Source organism: Ailuropoda melanoleuca, chromosome 7, assembly GCF_002007445.2.
Source record: "Ailuropoda melanoleuca isolate Jingjing chromosome 7, ASM200744v2, whole genome shotgun sequence".
NCBI classification, from domain to species: domain Eukaryota; kingdom Metazoa; phylum Chordata; class Mammalia; order Carnivora; family Ursidae; genus Ailuropoda; species Ailuropoda melanoleuca.
In genome coordinates this window covers 39069360-39089495 of record NC_048224.1, presented here as the reverse complement: position 1 = coordinate 39089495, position 20136 = coordinate 39069360, and the positions used below count along the sequence as shown (strand labels likewise).

At 41.7% G+C, this 20136-nt stretch overlaps 1 protein-coding gene across 2 annotated transcripts in view; it reads left to right on the top strand.

The window, feature by feature from the left end:
- ECPAS (Ecm29 proteasome adaptor and scaffold) overlaps positions 1-20136 on the top strand; it is a 100448-nt gene that overhangs the window by 62047 nt on the left and 18265 nt on the right. For both annotated transcript variants that reach the window (XM_034664257.1, XM_034664258.1), the window contains 15 exons: positions 433-595; positions 1023-1195; positions 2561-2662; positions 5956-6079; positions 6744-6889; positions 7288-7342; positions 8220-8334; positions 9029-9097; positions 11915-12032; positions 12325-12492; positions 14974-15053; positions 15687-15792; positions 16786-16833; positions 17674-17795; positions 19832-19982. In XM_034664257.1, coding sequence (XP_034520148.1) covers positions 433-595; positions 1023-1195; positions 2561-2662; positions 5956-6079; positions 6744-6889; positions 7288-7342; positions 8220-8334; positions 9029-9097; positions 11915-12032; positions 12325-12492; positions 14974-15053; positions 15687-15792; positions 16786-16833; positions 17674-17795; positions 19832-19982 — 1740 coding nt within the window. The remainder of the gene's footprint in view (positions 1-432; positions 596-1022; positions 1196-2560; positions 2663-5955; positions 6080-6743; positions 6890-7287; positions 7343-8219; positions 8335-9028; positions 9098-11914; positions 12033-12324; positions 12493-14973; positions 15054-15686; positions 15793-16785; positions 16834-17673; positions 17796-19831; positions 19983-20136) is intronic.

Genomic DNA, 20136 nt, shown 5'->3' with positions numbered 1-20136 from the left:
GTGCTTTCAAATAGTCAAACCTCTATTTTGTGTTTAGAGGTTTTAGCAATTAGAAATCATATCTGCTTGTTGTATTTTGTTGGCAGTAGGGAGAAATTATGCTTGAAAATTATGGTCGCGTAGTTACGTAAGTGCTCCAAGCTAGAAGAAAGTGTGGGTGCTACGGGGAAGATGCAGGAGGGTCCCTTCATCCAGACTTGTAGTGGGTGTGGGGTTAGGGAATTACTTGAAGTGAATCAAGACTCAGCTGACCTCAGAATTCTTGAGTGTCGGAAACTCTAGGTTCGCTAGCATTCGGTAGAACCTCGAATGATCACTTTGTTCTCTGGCCTTATGTTTTATTGGAGCTATGACTGTCGTAAACATACCGTTATTTCAGTGCATGCTTGCACGTGTGAGAGAGTGACAGAGATATTGTGTGGTTAAACTCAGAGCCCGGAGATACAGCACGGATCCTTGCTTGCGTTGGGATTCACGGTAGGAAGATACTTGGCCAAAAAGAAAATGAGAATGGCAGAGCAGCAAGACCTGGAGACGGATGCCGATTTCCTGCCGGAACAAGAGGAGCTCATTCAGAGCGCCACAGAAACGATAGGTACTTGACGTGCTCGTGCTGGCCTGAGTTCGGTTCAGATTATCACAGCATTTTAGTTTCTTCTTACAGCATGCACTGTGAAGGCACAAGTCTTTCCACAAGACCTTGCTTGATGGTGGATAATTTCTGTGTTTTTAATAACAATGAAAGTACTCTAGTTTTTCCGTATGTTTCTTCTATGTGTTTCTGTATGACAGAGATGATTGCATTATGGGAAAAACCTTAAACATTTACAAGAGGACAGTGCTGTATGCCTTGTTTCCATGTTGTTTTATTCCTGAATGAGTGTTAAATTACCAACTAGAAGAAAATGTAGACTTTGATTTTGTTTTGCTGTCTCTAAGACAGTCTCGATTCTCTTGCTTCTTGCCCTGGATCCCAAGAGCAATAGTGTATTCCTCTCAGTTTTGTCTCAATGTGCTTCCAGGCTCATTTTTGGACAGTACATCGCCTCTCCTGGCAATTGCTGCCTGCACAGCCCTGGGTGAAATTGGCAGAAATGGTCCCCTCCCGATCCCCAGTGAGGGATCTGGCTTCACCAAATTGCATCTTGTAGAAAGCTTACTAAATAGAATACCCTCCAGTAAAGAAACAAATAAGGCAAGTCTCTCCTTTTTTCCGCTTCTTCTGAAATTCTTTCTATTAGATATGTAAATGAGCAAAAACGCAGTTGTAATGAAGATATGACAGTGAAGCTGGAGGAAGGATTTAATGTATAAAAAGAATGATAAAGTTTAGGTGACTATTTAGTTTTGATTTAGGGGTGATTTGTGTACAACTTCTGTGCATGCATCATTTGGTCCCAGTTGGCCCGTAACTGTTAGGATTTGGGTAAAGAACTAGCTGCATCAGGTAATTCTGTCATGCAGAAGTGGATAATAAAGTGTTAAATAGTTGTTATCACTTTTGTAATTTTAAAATCTAAATCTTTTTTTTTTATTTTAATGTTTTTTTTATTATATTATGTTAGTCACCATACAGTACATCCCTGGTTTCTGATGTAAAGTTCGATGATTGATTAGTTGCGTATAACACCCAGTGCACCATGCAATACGTGCCCTCCTTACTACCCATCACCAGTCTATCCCATTCCCCCACCCCCCTCCCCTCTGAGGCCCTCAGTTTGTTTCTCATAGTCCATAAAATCTAAATCTTAACCTCTGACATCGAAAATGGTTTTAAGAAGTCTGGGTGTTAGGAAGCAGCGTGAGTAATATCTGAGGAGAAGAACATTTATCATTTTTTAGTTTCAGATAAACATTTTCATAAACTTTAAAATATATTTGTGATCAGAGTACCTCAGTGTTGAAGTATAACATGATTTAACGAGCAGATAAATCAGTTTATTACAAATTTAATAAACACATAATCTTATTCTTGAACTAGGTACTGTTTAAAACTTCCTGAGAATATCACAGTGTAGTTTTTGTTTGCTATTATTAACTAATTAGTGATCGCTAACCATTGTTGAGCACTTAAAATGTGCCAGGGTTATGCTAAGTGGTTCATATACGTTAATTCATGGAACTCTCTGGAAGGTCTAGTGAAATAGGTACAGTTGTCATCTCTTTTTTCCCATGTGGAAATGGAATCACGAAGAGTGGAATAACTTGCCCAAGGTCACATACCTGTAAAGGCTGCTAACATAGTTAAGCTGTGATTTGATCTTAGGTCCTCTGGGCCCAGAATCTACGTTTATAAACAGTTTGATGGATAATAAACCTAGTTAAAGGCTTGCTTCTTCTTTTGCAGCCATGGACCCTTAATGAACTCAGTTTTATGTCTTTCTACCTCCAATGTCTTATACACATAATTATGTAAAATTGCATACTTTAAAAAAAAACTTGCATGCTTAAGTGCTTTAGGCAGACTGCCCTCCCTGTCATCTCATTTTGGAAACACTGTTTTGGGATAAAGCTGTTACGTACTTTGTTTAAAAAAAAAAAAAATTCTCTGGTTTTCTAGATGAAAGAACGAGCAATCCAAACACTGGGATATTTTCCAGTTGGGGATGGAGAGTTTCCTCACCAGAAACTTCTCTTGCAAGGTCTGATGGATTCTGTGGAGGTATTTACATTGCTATCTGATTGTTAGTTATTCAGACAAAAGGCATTTTTTAGCTAGAGTTTTGCATGCTGTGAGATTTTATTTTTATTTCTTTTTTTAGAGTTTTTCATCTCTTTATTTGAGAGAGAGAGAAAGAGAGCACGGGGAGGGGGGTGGTGATGGAGGAGCAGGGGAAAGAGTGAGAAGAAGACTTCCTGCTGAGCAGGGAGCCTGATGCGGGGCTCAGTCTCAGGACCCTGGGATCCTGACCTGAGCCAAAGGCAGATGCTTAACTGTCTGAGTCACCCAAGGCTCCCCGGCATGCTGTGAGATTTTAAATTAAACCTTTATTCATTTATTCACCAAGTACTTACTGAGTACCAGCCTTGGGCTTACCACTTTGGTAGGAGTAGCAATGACTAAATCACCTACATGGGAAAGTCCTTTCCTCTTAGTTTTTGAGTAAAGCCTGCTTCAGTGTGGCTAGAAGGGGAGACTCACCCAGTCAGCTAGATGTGGGAAGTGGGTGCTGGTATTCCAGTCGCTCTTGAGTCAGGTGGCCAAGCTTCTGTCATCTGGATAAATTTCTAGCATAGTTGGGAAGGCCTACAAGCAGGCAGTCGCTAGTTCCATGTCATAAGTCTTAACATGGCCCGACGTGTCCCCTCGTCTAGGCTTGATTGTTGTTACTTGCTCACATTTTTGTATACCAGGCTTCTTATCTTCTTTGCTCTGAGCTTTTGAAAGAGGACCATGCCCTTTTTCGGGTTGCTGCTGAACTAGAGTAGATTCCTTAGATATTGGGCTCTCCTGACGCTCATACTTTTTCTTCACAGCATTTATCACAGTTCCTAATTTCCCACTATACTGAAGGCAAAGGCTGTTCCGGTCCCCATTATGAAACAGGTGCCTCACAGCGTGATTGGAAATAGTAGGACCTCAGTAAATGTGGGAAGAGTAAATGAAGAGACGTTTGCATGTCAGGGAATAGGCTTACAAGGGAGGGTGTGAGTACTTCTGTCTGGAGACTTGGTGCAGGTTTTTGGAGGCAAGGTAGCTGCTGGGCCTGGAAGGATGGTCGGGAGGTGGGAGGCAGGAAGCAGGTTGGAGTTGAGGACTAAGGCCACTGAGTGACAGAGCCAGTGTTAGGATCCAGGTCCCTGGACTCATAATCCAGTATTTTTAATGCGAATTTTTTGAGAATGGATTATACACACACCAGGTTCTCCCTGGTGGCATTGACATTGTAACCACTTGGGGAAAAGCTTATAGGGTCCGCTTTCTTTTCTTATGCCTTTTTAAATTAATTAGTTAATTATCTTTTTAGAGAGAGCACGCATGTATGTGCACATGGTGAGGGAGGGACAGAGAGAGAGGGAGAGAATCTTAAGCAGGCTCTCCATGCTCAGCATGGAGCCCAACTTGGGTCTCAGGACCCTGAGATCATGATCTGAGCCAAAATCAAGAGTCGGATGCTTAATCGACTGAGCCACTCAGGGACCCCAAAGCTTCATTTATTTAAATAAAACTAGAAGAAATCCATCTCTCTCATAAATTTTTAAAGAAGAAAAAAGGGAAACATTTGAAAGCAGGCACGGAAAATGAACCCGTACTATAGGATCCTCTGTGTTGACCTACCTGTTCTCTGCTTAGAATTTCCAAAGACGCTTTTGACCAGGGGAGCTGCAGAAGTGAAGCCCTAAAATTCTTTTTCCGCAGATTAGGAAGCATCTGGCATCAGAACTTGATGCCTCATTGGCATCAAGAGGAGAGCATTTGGTTGAGCTTAGGAGCGGCTGGCCACACTGTGGTCTGTGTGCTTGGTAGAGTTCTCTCAAAGGTCACTAGTCCCATGCCCCTCATGGGAACTCTGTTCTTCATTCTCTTCTCAGTCCCCAAATACTTGGTTGTCTTCCAGTTTATAGGAAACAGAGAAAAAGGCCAAAGGGAACCAGGTCCCGTTCCATGTTGAGTGCTTCATGCTTGTGAAAACTGTCAAAAATTTTTTTTTTCATAAGATTTTATTTATTTGAGAGACAGCGAGCGTGAGCACAAGCAGGGGGGAGAGGCAGACGGAGAGGAAGAAGCAGACTCCCCACTGAGCAGGGAGCCCGACATGGGGCTCGATTCCAGGACCCCAAGATCATGACCTGAGCTGGAGTCAGACGCTTAACCGACTGAGCCACCCAGGCGCCCGAACATGTCAAAATTTCTAAACCAAATTTAAAAAAAATTTGAGGGGTGCCTGGGCGGCTCAGTAGGTTAAGTGTCCTGACTCTTGATTTTGGTTCCGGTTGTGATCTCAGGGTCATGAGATTGAGCCCCCGTGTCGGGCTCTCCACTGGATGTGGAGCCTCTTTAAGATTCTTTCTCCTTCTCCCTTTACCCCTGCCCCCCCGCTCCCGCTCTCTTGTGTGTGCTTTCAAAAAAATTTAAAAAATTTGAGGATGTACTATATAGAATTTTCTTAATGTTTGATTTTTGAAACAATTTCAAACTTACAATGCAGTTGTAAGAATAGCGTGAAGAACTCCTGTTCTTGCTGGATTATTAACGTGCTGTTGAAGCTAGCTGGCTCTGCATGGATCTCTTACCTCTCTCCTCTTTTATCCAGATACACCAGATTTGACCATTTTACTGCATTGTCTCTTTTTTTTTTTAATAATCTTTTATTATGTTATGTTAGTCACCATACAGCATATCCTTAGTTTTTGATGTAATGTTCCATGATTCATTATTTGTGCATTGTCTCTTTTATCGGAAGCACTGGAGAGTAACTCAGAGACACTGTGTAGTTTAACAGAGCACAGAGGCGGTATTAAGAAGTTGCAATGGCTGCTATTTATTGTGCCATTACTGCACACCACGTGCCCGCTAGGAGCTTTATGTACGTTACCCTCATTTCCTTCTTACAGCCCGACGAGGAGGGTGTCATGCCCGCGTCACAAATGAAGTTGAGGCTCGGTTTAAATAAGTGTATGTAGCTGGTGAGAGACAGATGAGAGTTTGCCCTGAGATCTGTATGGCTTCGGTCCATACCCTTTCCTCCCCAGATGAAAAATCCCTGCTTAGTGGTTCTCTGCCGAGGGTGAGGAGGGCAGTGTGGGGTCGGAGAAAGATCTTCAGGTCATTTTTACATTGTCCATTCCCTCCCCTCGCCTCCCTGTCTGAGCCACGGATTAGATGAGAGCAATCCAGGCAAAAGAGTAAAAACAGACCATGTTGACTGACGGGACCTGAAGCAGCCTTTTTGCGGACATGGACGTTTTTGGGAAATGTTCTCTGATTCATGGCTTCTGTGTCCGCTGTCGCAGGCCAAGCAGCTGGAACTGCAGTTCACTATCGGCGAGGCCATCACCAGTGCGGCCATAGGGACGAGCTCGGTGGCTGCCCGCGACGCCTGGCTGCTGACGGAGGACGAGTACACCCCCCCTGCTGGTACCTCATGCTCGGCTGATCTGTCGTAATCCTCAAGTGCCCTTTCTGGTCTTGTTACCACATTTGAAGCACAAGAAAAAATCTATGCACTCCATTTTGACTCTTTTTCAGATATTTATATATGTCTTATCAGTTTGGTTTAGTCAAGAAAAATAGTTGGTTAAAGGAGAGTGAACACAACAAAATGAATGAGAACTTCTTTTTTTAGTTCTTTGGGAAGCAAGGGAATTAGCTCTGTATTACCTTCAAACCCGTGCTCTTTCCTGAAGGATTGGCGTGGTTAGCCAGTTTCAGAAGTCACAGCCTAGATACATTTCCACGTTACATGTCCCTTAATCCTTTGTCACATAGTGAAGCCTCAGGGTCTTCTGCTCACACTCCACGTGCCTCTGCACTGATGGTGCTCTGGCTTTTCGTGATGACACGGGCGAGGCAGTGTGTGGTTTCTGACTACACGTTATAGGTACTGTGGTTTCGTATGTCTTGTGGTTCTGAAATGGCTGATTATGAGTTCCTTCAACACCTGAACACCTTAGTCATTTAGACTTGAATATGTTCAGGATTGTTGTATTGAGTAAATACTGAGTAAAATTTAATTTTTCAGGGTACTTTGTTCATTTATTTTAATTGCTGCTTATCATTCCTTCCTCCCCGCCCCCCCCAGGAGCCAAAGTGAATGATGTGGTCCCCTGGGTATTGGATGTGATTTTAAATAAACATATCGTCAGCCCCAACCCACACGTGAGGCAAGCGGCCTGCATCTGGCTCCTTTCCCTTGTGAGGAAGCTAAGTACCCATAAAGAGGTGAAGGTAAGCCGCACTCGAAATGCGCTCAGCACTGCTGGAAAGCATCTTTGAAATATTTATGATGAGAAAGTGATAGGAAGGAAAGTATATAAAGGGGAGGGCCACTAGCCAGTAACAGATACTTTGGAAGAGGCTGTGCACAAAGGAGCAGCCTGATGCACACTGGCTGGGAGGTGATTCTCAGCTTGAAGGCGTGAGGTCGGGTGCTCAGGGTGGGGAGGCCAAGGGTGCAGTAGGCCACCCGTAAGCGCACAGCCCTCAGAGACAGCACTGCAGGGTTTGTGCCATCCTGGGTCGGAAGAGTCTTACGAGGCACGGTATGCCCCGAGAGAAGATTCTTACTCTCCCTTATCTACCAAGGGGCAGAGTTTGTGTTCTAAATGCCTGTTTTCTCCTTTCAGTCTCACCTTAAAGAAATTCAGAGCGCATTTGTTTCCGTTTTGTCGGAAAATGACGGTAAGTTATCGGTAAATATTTGATTTTCAAACTTCGTTAAGCTTGTATTTTAAATTAAAAAAAATCTAGATTAATGAACATAATAGAAGGAACACAGGAAAGTCGATTCTTTTTGGTTGATTTGATTGATTAGATCATGTTCAGTTTCACATTTAAAAAATGGAGCCAATTGAGGGTGGCTGGAGGGGAAGGCGGTTGGGGGGATGGGGTGTCACGGGGGGATGGGGTGTCACTGGGTGATGGGCATTAAGGAGGGCATGTGATGTAATGAGCACTAGGTGTTATAGAAGACTGATAAATCACTGACCTGTACCTCTGAAACTAATAATACACTCTCTGTTAATTGAATTTAAATTAAGAAAAAAAGGTCATCAAAAATGAAAAAGAAAATGGAGCCGAGGCCTTCTTTAACATTAGTATTTATAAATAATAGCTTTTTTCTATCTCTGGTTCCTTTCCTGTTTGTGATGTAAGCCAGGAGAAAGCAAATGTGTTAGACATTTAAATAATAGCTTTGTTTTGTAAACTGTTTTAAACATACAGTCTTATATTGACTTCTTTTTTTAAAAAATTGGCTGCGGGTATATTGAAATCCATGAGGCTGTGTACTACAAGTAGTACACAGAACACTAAGGCCCAGCGGGTCAACTTGGTTTGTGAGTTGGCTCTTTAGTGAACGTAGTTCTCATTTACAGGGACCTTTGGTGTCATGTCCACTGAGATGATTTGTTTTAACAAAATAGTCAGATTGATTATGTTTTCATATCTTGACTTTGATATAATTTTGGATATCTATTACAACTTTTTAAAAAAATCTGACAATGGCCAGAAGACAAATTTTCTTAAACTAATACTATTTTGTTTGACTTTTGTGCAGAACTTAGCCAAGATGTTGCCTCAAAAGGCCTTGGGTTGGTGTATGAATTGGGCAATGAACAAGATCAGCAGGAATTGGTTTCTACACTTGTAGAGACACTTATGACTGGCAAAAGGTACAGTGAACTTATACATTTCAGATTTGAACATGTACAGCAAGGTTTGCACGTACTGAGAATATGCAGTAGAAGAGGGAAAATTCAGCATTTGATGTTCCTGTTTATTAAGTCTTTAAATTGCAAGTCAGTGATTGTTATGTGGTGGATAGCAGTTTCTTTATTCAGTGTATACTGTTTAGACAGTAAAGTGAAGTAAACTGAACTACTGTTTAGAAACAGGCCAGTAGGTCAAGCTTTGAAAGTTGAATGATCTCAGGACAATCAAAGCATTGGATTATAGTAATACAGTAATTGCTGTTGGCTAAATGAAAATGAAGATGTGGAGGGGAAGTTTGCATGTCTTTCATGGTCTGATTTGTGAAGAGGATGAGAGGGGCAGTCATTCTTGTAATTGGTTACTGCTTTATGTTGCCTTCCTTGCAGGGGGGATAGTTTTTAATGCATGACCACCTGTAATTCAGTTTAACTTTATGTGGAATGTCTTTTCTATCTCTTTTTCCATCCTAGAGTTAGTTTTACAGAATTCTCAGGCTGATTGGAAAGGATTTAGTTGACTTTAACATCTTGCACACAGTTGCTACCTGCTATGGAATTTGATTTGATCAGTTTATGAAAGGAATGAATCAATTAGTTGAATGCTGGTATGAAAAATTTGAGGCTAATTTAAAGTCTTACTGTTGTTTTGCTTTAGAGCTAAACATGAAGTTTCTGGAGAGACAGTGGTATTTCAAGGGGGAAGCCTTGGCAAAACACCCGATGGGTAAGTGTGCCAAATCTGTTGATCAATCATCATTAACACCTTTAGTCTGTGAATGGAGCACTCATGACACTGATTTCCACCCTTCTAGGAAATGGGTGTTAGTGGAAGAAGAAAACTTCTGTGGGGAAAGCATAGTGTCTCAGATTGGGGTTCTTGGGAAACAGACTCTGAGGTGGAGGTTTGTCTGCTGGAAGCGGACTGAAGAGCGCCCCGGCTCATCACCTGGGGGAGTGAGGAGGCAGGAGAGGGCTGATGGCCCAAGGAGGAGCTGACCTGCTGCCAGCCCTTAAGCAGATCCTGAGCCCTGGAACTGGACTCAGCTGGCCCTTCAGAGTTGTCCCGCTTTGAGGGGCCAGGTCTTTACCTGGCTTCACATCCCCTCAGTGACTCGCCGTTGGTGGTGGGCTACTCTGGGGGAGGACCTGACCTTGGACTGAGGGCAGTTCCATTAGCTCCCAGCCAGCTGAATCGTGAGGGGCGGTCTGGCAGCACAGCTTGGCTTCCACTGCACCTCATTTTTTGGTGGGGGAGCTCTGCTTGGTATTGTGGAGTCCACCAATTCAGCATTTCAAATTAACTCCTAGAGCTTTACCTCCTTTATCTCATCATTATTCCCTTGTGGATATGCTGACGCTTTTTCTCTAAAAACCCTCAGGTCAAACTGTGCAAGGCTGGGCCTTGCTGTGGCATCACACGGAGCCCTGCTTCAGTGTTGTCTGCAACACCAGGAAGCAGCCATTTGTTCTGTCCTTGACTTTCTCCCGTAGCTCACTGTTTCCACATCGAAAATTATTTTTGTTCCTCTTACTCTCCCTATAGACTTTTTCTGAGTTTTTAAAAAGTGCTTTCTTTTCACAGAATGACTAATACAAATGATCAGGTATTTGGGTAAATATTATTTGTTCAGAGGAAAGTTAATGGACTCAAAAGGAGTTATCAAGATTGGGTGCAGCAGTCTTACAATTTGTGTGGAACCACAATAGACCCTGAATAGCCAAAGCCATCTTGAAAAAGAAAAGTGAAGTTCAGAGGTATCACAATTCTAGACTTGAAGCTGTATTAGAAAGCTATAGTAATCAAAACAGTATGGTACTGGTACAAAAATAGACGCATAGATTAATGGAACAGAATAGAAAATCCAGGAACTTGTAATTGTATGGTCAGTTAATCTTTGACAAAGCAGGAAAGAATATCCAATAGGAAAAAGACCGTCTCTTCAACAATTGGTGCTGGAAAAACTGGACCACTTTCTTACACCATACACAGAAGTAAAGTCAAAATGGATTGAAGATCTAAATGTGAGACCTGAACCCAGAAAAATCCTGTTAAGAGAACATAGTAACCTCTTTGACATCGTCCATAGCAGCTTCTTTCTAGATAGGTCTCCTGAGGCAAGGGAAACAAAAGCAAAAATAAACTACTGAGACTACATCAAATTAAAAAGCTTCTGCACAGTAAAGGAAACAATCAGCAAAACTAAGAGGGAACCTACGGAATGGGAGAAGATATTTGCAAATGACATAGCTGATAAAGGGTTAGTATCTAACACATACAAAGAACTGATACAACTCAACACCCAAAAAAACAATCTAATTAAGAAATGGGCAGAAGACATGAACAGGCATCTCTCCAAAGAAGACATACAGATGGCCAACAGACACATGAGAAGGTGCTCAACATCACTCATCATCAGGGAAATGCAAGTCAAACCTACAATGAGATACCACCTCACACCTGTCAGAATGGCTAAAATCAACAGGTGCTGGCAATGATGTGGAGAAAAAGGAACCCTCTTACACTATTCGTGGGAATGCAAACTGGTGCAGCCATTGTGGAAAACAGTACGGAGGTTCCTCAGAAAGTTAAAAATGGAACTACCGTATGATCCAGCAATCATACTACTGGGTATTTACCCAAATAATACAGAAATACTAATTCAAAGGAGTACATGCACCCTTACGTTTATAGCAGCATTATCTACAGTAGTCAAGATATGGAAGCAGCCCGACTGTTCACTGAGATAGATGAATGGATAAAGAAGATGATACATATGTACATATATATATGATAAAGAAGATATATATACACACACAATAGAGTATTATTCAGACATAAAAAAGAATGAAATCTTGCCATTTCCAACAACGTGGATGGAGCTAGGGAGTATGATGCCAAGTGAAATAAGTCAGAGAAAGACAAATTCCATATGACATCACTCACATGTGGAATTTAAGAAACAAAACAAATGATTATTTGGGAAAAAAGAGAGGAAAACCAAGAAACAGACTCTTGAATATAGAGAACACACTGATGGTTACCAGAGGGGAGGCAGTGGGGGGGACGGGTGCAATAGGTGACAGGGATCAAGGCGGGCACTTGTGATGAGCACTGGGTGACGTACAGCAGTGTTGAATCACTGTATTGTACACCTGAGACTAATATAACGCTATGGTAACTGACTGGAATTAAAATAAAAACTTAAAAATGATTAGGGTGCTGTAGCTTAGAAAAGATTTAGGGATGCCAGAAGTTGTCTTTAAGCGACTCTCCTGATTCTGAGAGGGATTGGGGCACAGTGTAACGAGGAATTACTGAGCTCCCTCCCGGGTGGTGAGGGGGTCCCAGGGCCTTCAGGTCATTTATCTGACATTGTCGTGTAAGTGAACTAGGTGACTTTCTGTATTCCTCTCAACCTCATTCTCTTCCTCTGTGGTGATGAGATTGAGACCATAATTTAATGTCCTATTAATGTGGGTGATGTAACTTTTACGAGGCTGGAGACAGAAATACATTGTATACTTTTTGTTTGTTTCCAAGCCAGGGCCTCTCTACATACAAGGAGCTTTGTTCTCTGGCAAGTGATCTTAGTCAGCCAGATCTGGTGTATAAATTTATGAATTTAGCCAACCATCATGCAATGTGGAACTCTAGGAAGGTAAGTTGCTGTCACTGGACGGTTTTTACTTACTTCCAAACCAAACCTGCTACGTTGGCCGACAGTGGCGACTGATAAGCAGTATGTTTTGTAGAAGTCTGGGATTAGAGAGAGCCAGACCACCACGTGGCTGCTATAACTGACTGCTTAATGCTGGGACACCAATAAATCAGGTTCTATCCAGGGACAAGTTTGGGAGGGAGAATTTTGTGATCTTCGTAGATTTAATACATTAACATCTTTACCACAGGAGACAAGTCTGAGTCCCTTCATCATCGTCTTATTTTTTTAGGGTGCTGCTTTTGGCTTTAATGTGATTGCCGCCAGAGCTGGGGAACAGCTGGCCCCTTTTCTGCCTCAGCTAGTTCCTCGTCTTTACCGTTACCAGTTTGATCCCAACCTGGGCATTCGACAGGCCATGACAAGTATTTGGAATGCATTGGTCACTGACAAATCAACAGCAAGTATCTGGATTTAAACCCAATGCTCATCTTTTTTTCTGCTTTGTATATTTACCTGTTTAAGCAAATAAGCTTTCTTTCATTCCTTGCTTTCTCCCTTCTTTCAAGGTGTCAGAGATGCTCATGGCAACATTTATCAAAATCTCAAGAATGGAAATAATCTAAATGTCTGTGGGGTGGCTGGCTGAGGAAGGGGCAGGATGGTCACACGAATGAGATACTGTGTTGATCGGTCCTGAACATACAGTGGAGGACAGGACACAGTTCTGCCTTCAAGGAGTTCACTTTGTTGAGGAGCTAGACAAGGAAACAGGCGTTTACCATATATGGTTTTCTCTCTCGGTTTTCTGTTATCTGGCTGATGATTATATGATTACACATGTAGACCCTGGGATTTCTCAGGGCTTGCCTCTGAGTACCTTTTACTCTCTTAACTTTACCTTTTGAGCTCAGCAGTTCCAGTGAGTATAAATGTCATCTTAATTGTGGTGGATCCCAGTCTTACACTTTTGGCCCAGACGTGACTTGTGTTCCTGACTTGCACATCCAACTGCCTGCTTGATCTCTTCACTTGGATGTTGTTTCATGATACATTTGACATAATGTGTCCAGAACAGGACTTTCCCCTCTCTTCTCAACATTGATCCATTTATCCAAGTTTCCTGAAACTTGGTATCATCCTGATTTTTGTCTGTTGTGCCCCTACTTTCAGTTGAATCCAGTAGCAAATTCTGTTGATTCTGTTGGCAAAGTAGCTTTTGAATCCACTGTCTTCTTTCCTGGCAAACAGGGTATCATCTTTCTCTGCTCTTTGCCTTCCTTCATTTAATCAGCAGTAAAAGTGATTTTAAAAAAAATTGGATTGTGCCATTTTGAGTTAAAATCCTAACTATGGCTTCATAGTTGACTTTAAATTTAAACTCCATGATCCTTATCTTGGCAGTCCCTGCACATGATGTGGCTTTTCCTCTCCAGTGTGCTTCTGTTCAGGGTGATAGGCCCTTGAGGATTCAGCTTTGACCACTCTGGGAGAGTATTTGGTACCACTGGTCAGTCAAGCTCTAACAGGCCACTCGGCTTTCCAGATCTGAGTCCAGTGCACAGGCCGAGGCTCTTGAGATGTATCATCTCCTTATGAGAGAAGGTGACAGATGAGATAGGTCTGTCTCAATGGATAGATGAGATAGTGTGGATGAGATCACTGTGGAGAATGTTTAGAGAACTGGACTTAGGAAGATGTCAGTTCATTAAATCTTAGGTGAGTTATTTACTTTTCTGTCCTGTCTTCTTACATATAAGTAGGGATAACAAAACCTTTCCTACCTGCAAGAGTAAAAGTGGAAAAGCTTTAATTTTTTTTTTTTTTTAAGATTTTATTTATTTATATGAGAGAGAGAGGGCACACACATGACCAGGGAAAGGGACAGAGGGAGGGGCAGGTGGGGGGAGGGAGAAACAGACTCCCTGCTGAGTGTGGAGCCCAGTGCGGCTCCCATTCCAGGCCCCTGAGACCATGACCAGAGCCAAAGTCAGACGCTTAACCAACTGAGTCACCCAGATGCCACCAAGCCTTAAGTGGTGTTTTGTTTTTTTTTTTTAAAGATTTTATTTATTTATTGGACAGAGAGAGACACAGCGAGAGAGGGAACACCAGCAGGGGGAGTGGGAGAGGGAGAAGCAGGCTTCCCGCTGGGCTCTGGGATTATGACCTGAGCTGAAGGCAGACGCTTAAGGACTGAGCCACCCAGGTGCCCCCCAGGCTTTAAGTTTTGAGGTTTTTTGGATCAGTACAAGAACTGAGCCTACCATCAGTTAGTTGTTACTACCAAATTGTTAAGTGTATATCCAAACAAAACAGGCTTAAAAGATTCAACTCCCCTTTCGTTCTGAATAATCCTAATACTTCCTTATGTGCCGGGCACTGTACACGTTACCAGGGATACGAAGACAAGTCAGACATTCTCCTTGTCCTTGGGGTCTCAGTGTGATGGAGCAGTGTAGCTACATACAGTCTGATATGACATGCTTAAGAAGGTGCTGTGGGAACACAGAGGAGAGTAGGCCAGTCTTCTCCACGGAGGTGGTGCCTGATTTGAATCTTGAAGGACAAGCAGGAATTAGCCAGGCAAGCAAAAGATGGAAGGGGGGGATTGTAGGGAGGGGTAGTATGTATCAAGGAATAAAGGTGAGATTGTACATGGTACCTTTGGAGCTGGATCGGTCACAGAGGCTTTGTATCCATGCCTGGGTGGCTGGATTTTATTCTCGTGTCCTGAGGGAGACAAGAGAATCAAGTTTGCATTTTAGAATGATCATTCTGGCAGCTGGCAGCAAGCAGAGTGGGGAGAGACTTGTGGGCTGAGACACCCAGAGACACTCAGGCTATTACCTAGAGAGACATGGTCAGTATGGTTGAAAGATTAATAACTTGACTGTTGAAGAATTTCACATTTTAAATGTTATCCTCTTTCTTTCATTAGGTGGATAAATATTTGAAGGAAATTCTTCAAGATTTGGTCAAGAACCTTACCAGCAATATGTGGCGAGTTCGAGAATCCAGGTACCATTTTTGGAAATAGAAGACTAGTCAAATATAACTGATTTTTTTTTTTTTTGGTTCAAATTTCCAAGCCTTATACTTTATGCAAAAGGAATAAATTAGTGTTACTAAAAAGCATATTTTTGTTTGGGTTAGAGAATTCTCTCTGCTTAACTATTTAAAACTCTAAAAAAAACCCTAGCTCTAGTCAGTGGCTTTTCTAAAGTGTCTTAGTTTATATAAGTATGACATTAAAGAAGATCACTTGTTAAATTGGTAGACACCAAGATATATACTGTCATGACTTTGTAGGGCATCATTTACTTATATATTTATATAATTTATTCAGTGCCTGTTAAGAGCTTGTCAGTCAGTGTGCTATGTGGCGGTACAGTGGTCAATAAAAAATGCTGTGTATCCTCTCAAAGAGGCTATATTGTAGTTGTGGGATGCAGACATCTGATGACTGTAAATGCCATGTGCGTGTGGGGTATTTGAGGCGCCAAGAAGAGAATAGGCGTTGCTGTCCAGGAGTGAGGGGGTGGGAACTGGAAATACAGGCAGAATCCATATTCTCGTTTGATATGAATGTTTCATAGTAAAAGATTGAGCTTTCTTGATCATAAACTTGAAAACTAAATTGTTTATTTTCAGCTGTTTAGCTCTGAATGATTTATTGAGAGGAAGACCTCTAGATGATATCATTGATAAACTTCCAGAAATTTGGGAAACTCTTTTTCGGGTACAAGATGATATCAAGGTATCATAGAAATAAGTCTGCATTTATTCATAGAATAACTTTAACTGGTGGTGTTAAAATACGTACTTGGGTATTTCAAAATTCACTCTCCAGACAATTTTAACAGACTGTAGTTTTCTCCCAAAGTTTCAGTCTTGATGTGTCTGTGATGTTGCAAGGTTGGGTATCCTTAGATACTTAGATCTAACTTGAATTGACCTTTTTTTTTTTTTTTTTAAGGTGGCTACAGCCTTTCTTTCAATAGAGATTTCATGATGTTGTTGATTAGGACAAGTAGCAGTTTGGAAATAATCCAGACAACCTCTACTTGATCAGTTTTATAAATTGGATCAGTTATTCCCAAATAACATGACCAATTCCTTTGAATTTTTCCTGGTCAATCTAAATTTTAGATATTTTGATATCTCACCATTAGAATTAGACACTTTAGTTTTACCTTTCTTTTTGCTTTATTCATAAGAGATTTTTAAAAGTCTTTTAGAATCCTCGTATAGATATTTATATGTTTGCATTTATAATACATTTAATTTCTAAACTGTTATATGTTTTTTTTTTAAGATTTATTTTTTTTGAGAGAGAGATAGTAGGGAGGGAGGGGTGGAGGGAGAGGGAGAGAGGGTCCCTAGCAGACTCTGTGCTGAGTGCAGATCCCCATGTGGGGCTCAGTCTCATAACCCTGAGATTATGACCTGAGCCAAAACCAAGAATCGGACACTTAACTGGCTGTGCCACCCAGGTGCCCCTAAACTGTTATACTTTGTAGCCATATTTTTGTAAGGTCAAAGTAGGTCATACCCAAAAAAATATATGCCATTATAATATGTTCCCTGATGGGCAGGGAGCCTAATGAAACACCTTTTTTTTTTTTTCAAGCTGGGATTGAAAGTAGGATTTTTCACTGATGTGTGTAGAGTCAGAGGCAGTTCAATACACATTGCGGGGCGGATGGGAATGAAACGAATCCCTATCATGCCATACTTTCCTCATTTTTAGGAATCTGTACGGAAAGCTGCAGAACTAGCTCTGAAAACTCTGAGCAAGGTGAAAACTCTTATCTTGTACTGGGAGGGAAGGTGGGGAGGGCTTTCTGTGGCCAGGACAGTGACTTATTTTTTGTCCTATAAGTTGACCTTGACTTGCAGTGACATGAAGTAATCGGCTTCGTGTTATAGTTCAGTGTTCTTATGGTGCCATTCTGCTAGAAAACTAGTATTTCTAGCAGAGAATATGTCTAGTCTCTTTATTTGGTCAGTTTCTGGGGGCCTTTACAGAAGGTATGACTTTCACTTGACCCTGAAGAGCACATTACTCATTTAGATCCAGCCACATCTACCTCTTCTCTTATTATTCCTATGGTTTTGTGTTCAGCTGCCTTCCGTGTTTATGAGGTTGGCAAGCTTTTTGAAACTAGTTTCTTACTTGAACTTGATTTTATGGCATTTCAGGGACTTCCACATTCTAGCTGTGTAGCCTTGCCATAGATTACATCGCTAGTACGTAGAAAAAACAGGTTTTAAATCCAGGTGTTTCTTATTCCTGATTTGTGTGCCTGACCACTGTGTTAGCTGCCACCCAAAGTTATTGACGATAATACCTTAAGCCTCTGCAAACTGCTTTCTTATAAATTTTCTCGCTTCATTTTCACCTGTTTCTTGTCTCACAAATGACAAGACCAGAGCTTAGAGAGTGGAAGGCATTACCCAGTTCCCTGTTAGGTATTGGCAGACAGAGGACTCTTTCCTGTTTCTCCCCGAAGTGTCATGGAAAGTTGATTCACTTATTCTTTTCTATGGCTATGGGAAATAGAAAGTGTTTTGTTAGATGAATGCTTTATTGGGTAAGAGGTCAGTGTCACTAATTTCCGTGCTCTGTGTATGTCAGGTTTGTGTGAAAATGTGCGACCCCGCCAAAGGAGCAGCTGGGCAGAGAACCATCGCTGTCCTTCTGCCTTGCCTTCTGGACAAAGGAATGATGAGTCCTGTGACAGAAGTTCGAGCCCTCAGGTGTGAATCTGCTGATAAAATGAATGGATTTACTTAGTTTCTAGCCATTCAACAGCAATAGTGTTTCTCTGAGTGTTAGATTCTTCAAAGTATGGAGAAAAATGAGTTGAGAACACATTCAGGTGTGACCCAAGACCATTTGTGAAAAGTTCTGAGGCAGAAGAACATTTTCTCAGAAACAGACATTCTCATAGGAACCTTGCTTTGGACCAGCATCCTGCTGTCCTGCGTTGACGTTGTGTAAGGTGTATTACTGCCTGCCATCGGCATCTGCCCTCAGCACGCACATTATGCCCCAGGTCCTGGCGAGGTTGCTTATTGGTTTTATACTACATTTAGTAATATTTCATAGATAACCAGGTTTAAAATAAACTGTACCACCTGCAGCAATGAAACACTAAAAAAATACACTCATGTGTTTAGACAGACATGGCTATTTTGTAAAATTCAACAGTGAAGTTTTCTAGTTTGTTTTGTTGTTCAACTAGAGCCTTATTTAGGAATTTTGTCATTTTATTTCACTCTTAAAATTAGACCAAATTAATAGTACCAGCAGCATTTCATACTAATAGTAACTATTTCTTACCACTACTAATAAAATAGTTGATGAGGGAACTTTTTAATTCAGTTATTTTAGAGCGAGAGAGAGCGAGCGAGTGTGTGTGAGCAGGGGGAGGGGCAGGGGGAGAGAGAGAATCCTGAAGCAGACTCCTCACTGAATGCAGAGTCCAACACAGGGGTGGATCCCAGGACCCTGAGATCATGACCTGAGCCAAAACCAAGAGCTAGTCACCCGACTGACTGAGCCACCCGGGCTCCCTGAAAGGTTTTTTTTTTTTTTTTTTTAAAGAATTCACAGAACAAAGGCAAAGGAATGCCAAAGTAGGATATTACTGTTTTGCCGACCTCCTTAAAATAATCTAGGGTAATCATCATTAGTGGCTCCTAGATCCACTGGTCGAAGGTTGTTGGAAACTTTAAATGGATGGTCAGGCCAAGCAAACTTGAATTCACTGATTGCTCTTAACAGCACAAAAAAAGACAAGCAGACATTACATGTATCCTAATGTGATGGAATAGGACAGGTGCCCCACCACCTACAGAAGATTCATGTTAAAAAAAATTGAATCTGAACCTGATTTCGCCTGAAGATGTGTATATAGGGCACAGAGGAACATGTTAAATGACACCACTGGAAAACAGTGAGGACAAAGAAATTATAAGGGAAAAGGGGAGGGATGATTAAAAAGGATTTAAGAAATGCAATAATTTGCAATGTGTGGGTGGACTCTGGATCTGATTCCAACAAGCCAACTTACTTTTTTATTTTTAAAAAATTTTTTTTGTGTGTGAGAGAGGTGGAGGGGTGGGAGGAGCAGAGGGAGAGGGAGCGAGAGAGAGAGAGAGAGAGAGAGAGAGAGAGAGAGAGAATGTTAAGCAGGCTTCAAGTCCAGCACGGAGCCCAATGCGGGTTCGATCTCACAGCCCTGAGATCATGACCTGAGCCCAAATCAAGAGCTGGACGAATGCTTCACTGATTGAGCCACTCAGCTGCCTCCCAACAAACCAACTCTTGAAGACATCGTGAAACAGGGAAATTTGGATATTAAATTATATGAAAAAAATTAATATTTTCTAGGTTTGAAAATGGTATTTTGATTATGGTAAAGAATTCTTGCCTCTTAGTGACATATACTGAAGTTTAGTTAGGGGCAACTTCCAGATAATAGGATGTGGAGGGGGGAAGTGTGCTCTTGTGTATGGAGGAGGTATAAATGAAACAAAACTGGTCAGAAGTTGCCAGTGACTGAACTGGGTAGAGAATGTGTAGAATTTATGATTCTCTCTTCTTTCACATATGCTCCAAAATTTCTATAATAAAAAGTAAAGGAAAAAAATAGTGCTAAGACCAGACACTGTAACCATGTAAATGTGTTGCTGAATACAGTAAACTACAGAACGTCCTCATGATCAGATTCGTAGAGCTTCTGGCTTTTGTCAAGAGGACTTAGGCGTTGTGTTCTGTGTGTCTGTAGCATTAACACCCTTGTGAAGATTAGCAAGAGTGCGGGGGCCATGTTGAAACCACATGCGCCAAAACTCATCCCAGCTCTGTTGGAATCCTTAAGTGTACTGGAACCCCAAGTTCTCAATTATTTGAGCCTCCGGGCTACAGACCAAGAAAAGGTGAGTTGACAGCACAGACATGCTGGTGAGTCTCAAGGAGGAAAAGCCTTGCTAAGGTACTGAGTTCATCTGAACAGTCTTTCCAGCATCCTTAGACACACTCCACAATCTGAATGATACTCTCACCCTTCTTAAAATAACTCGACTCCTGTGA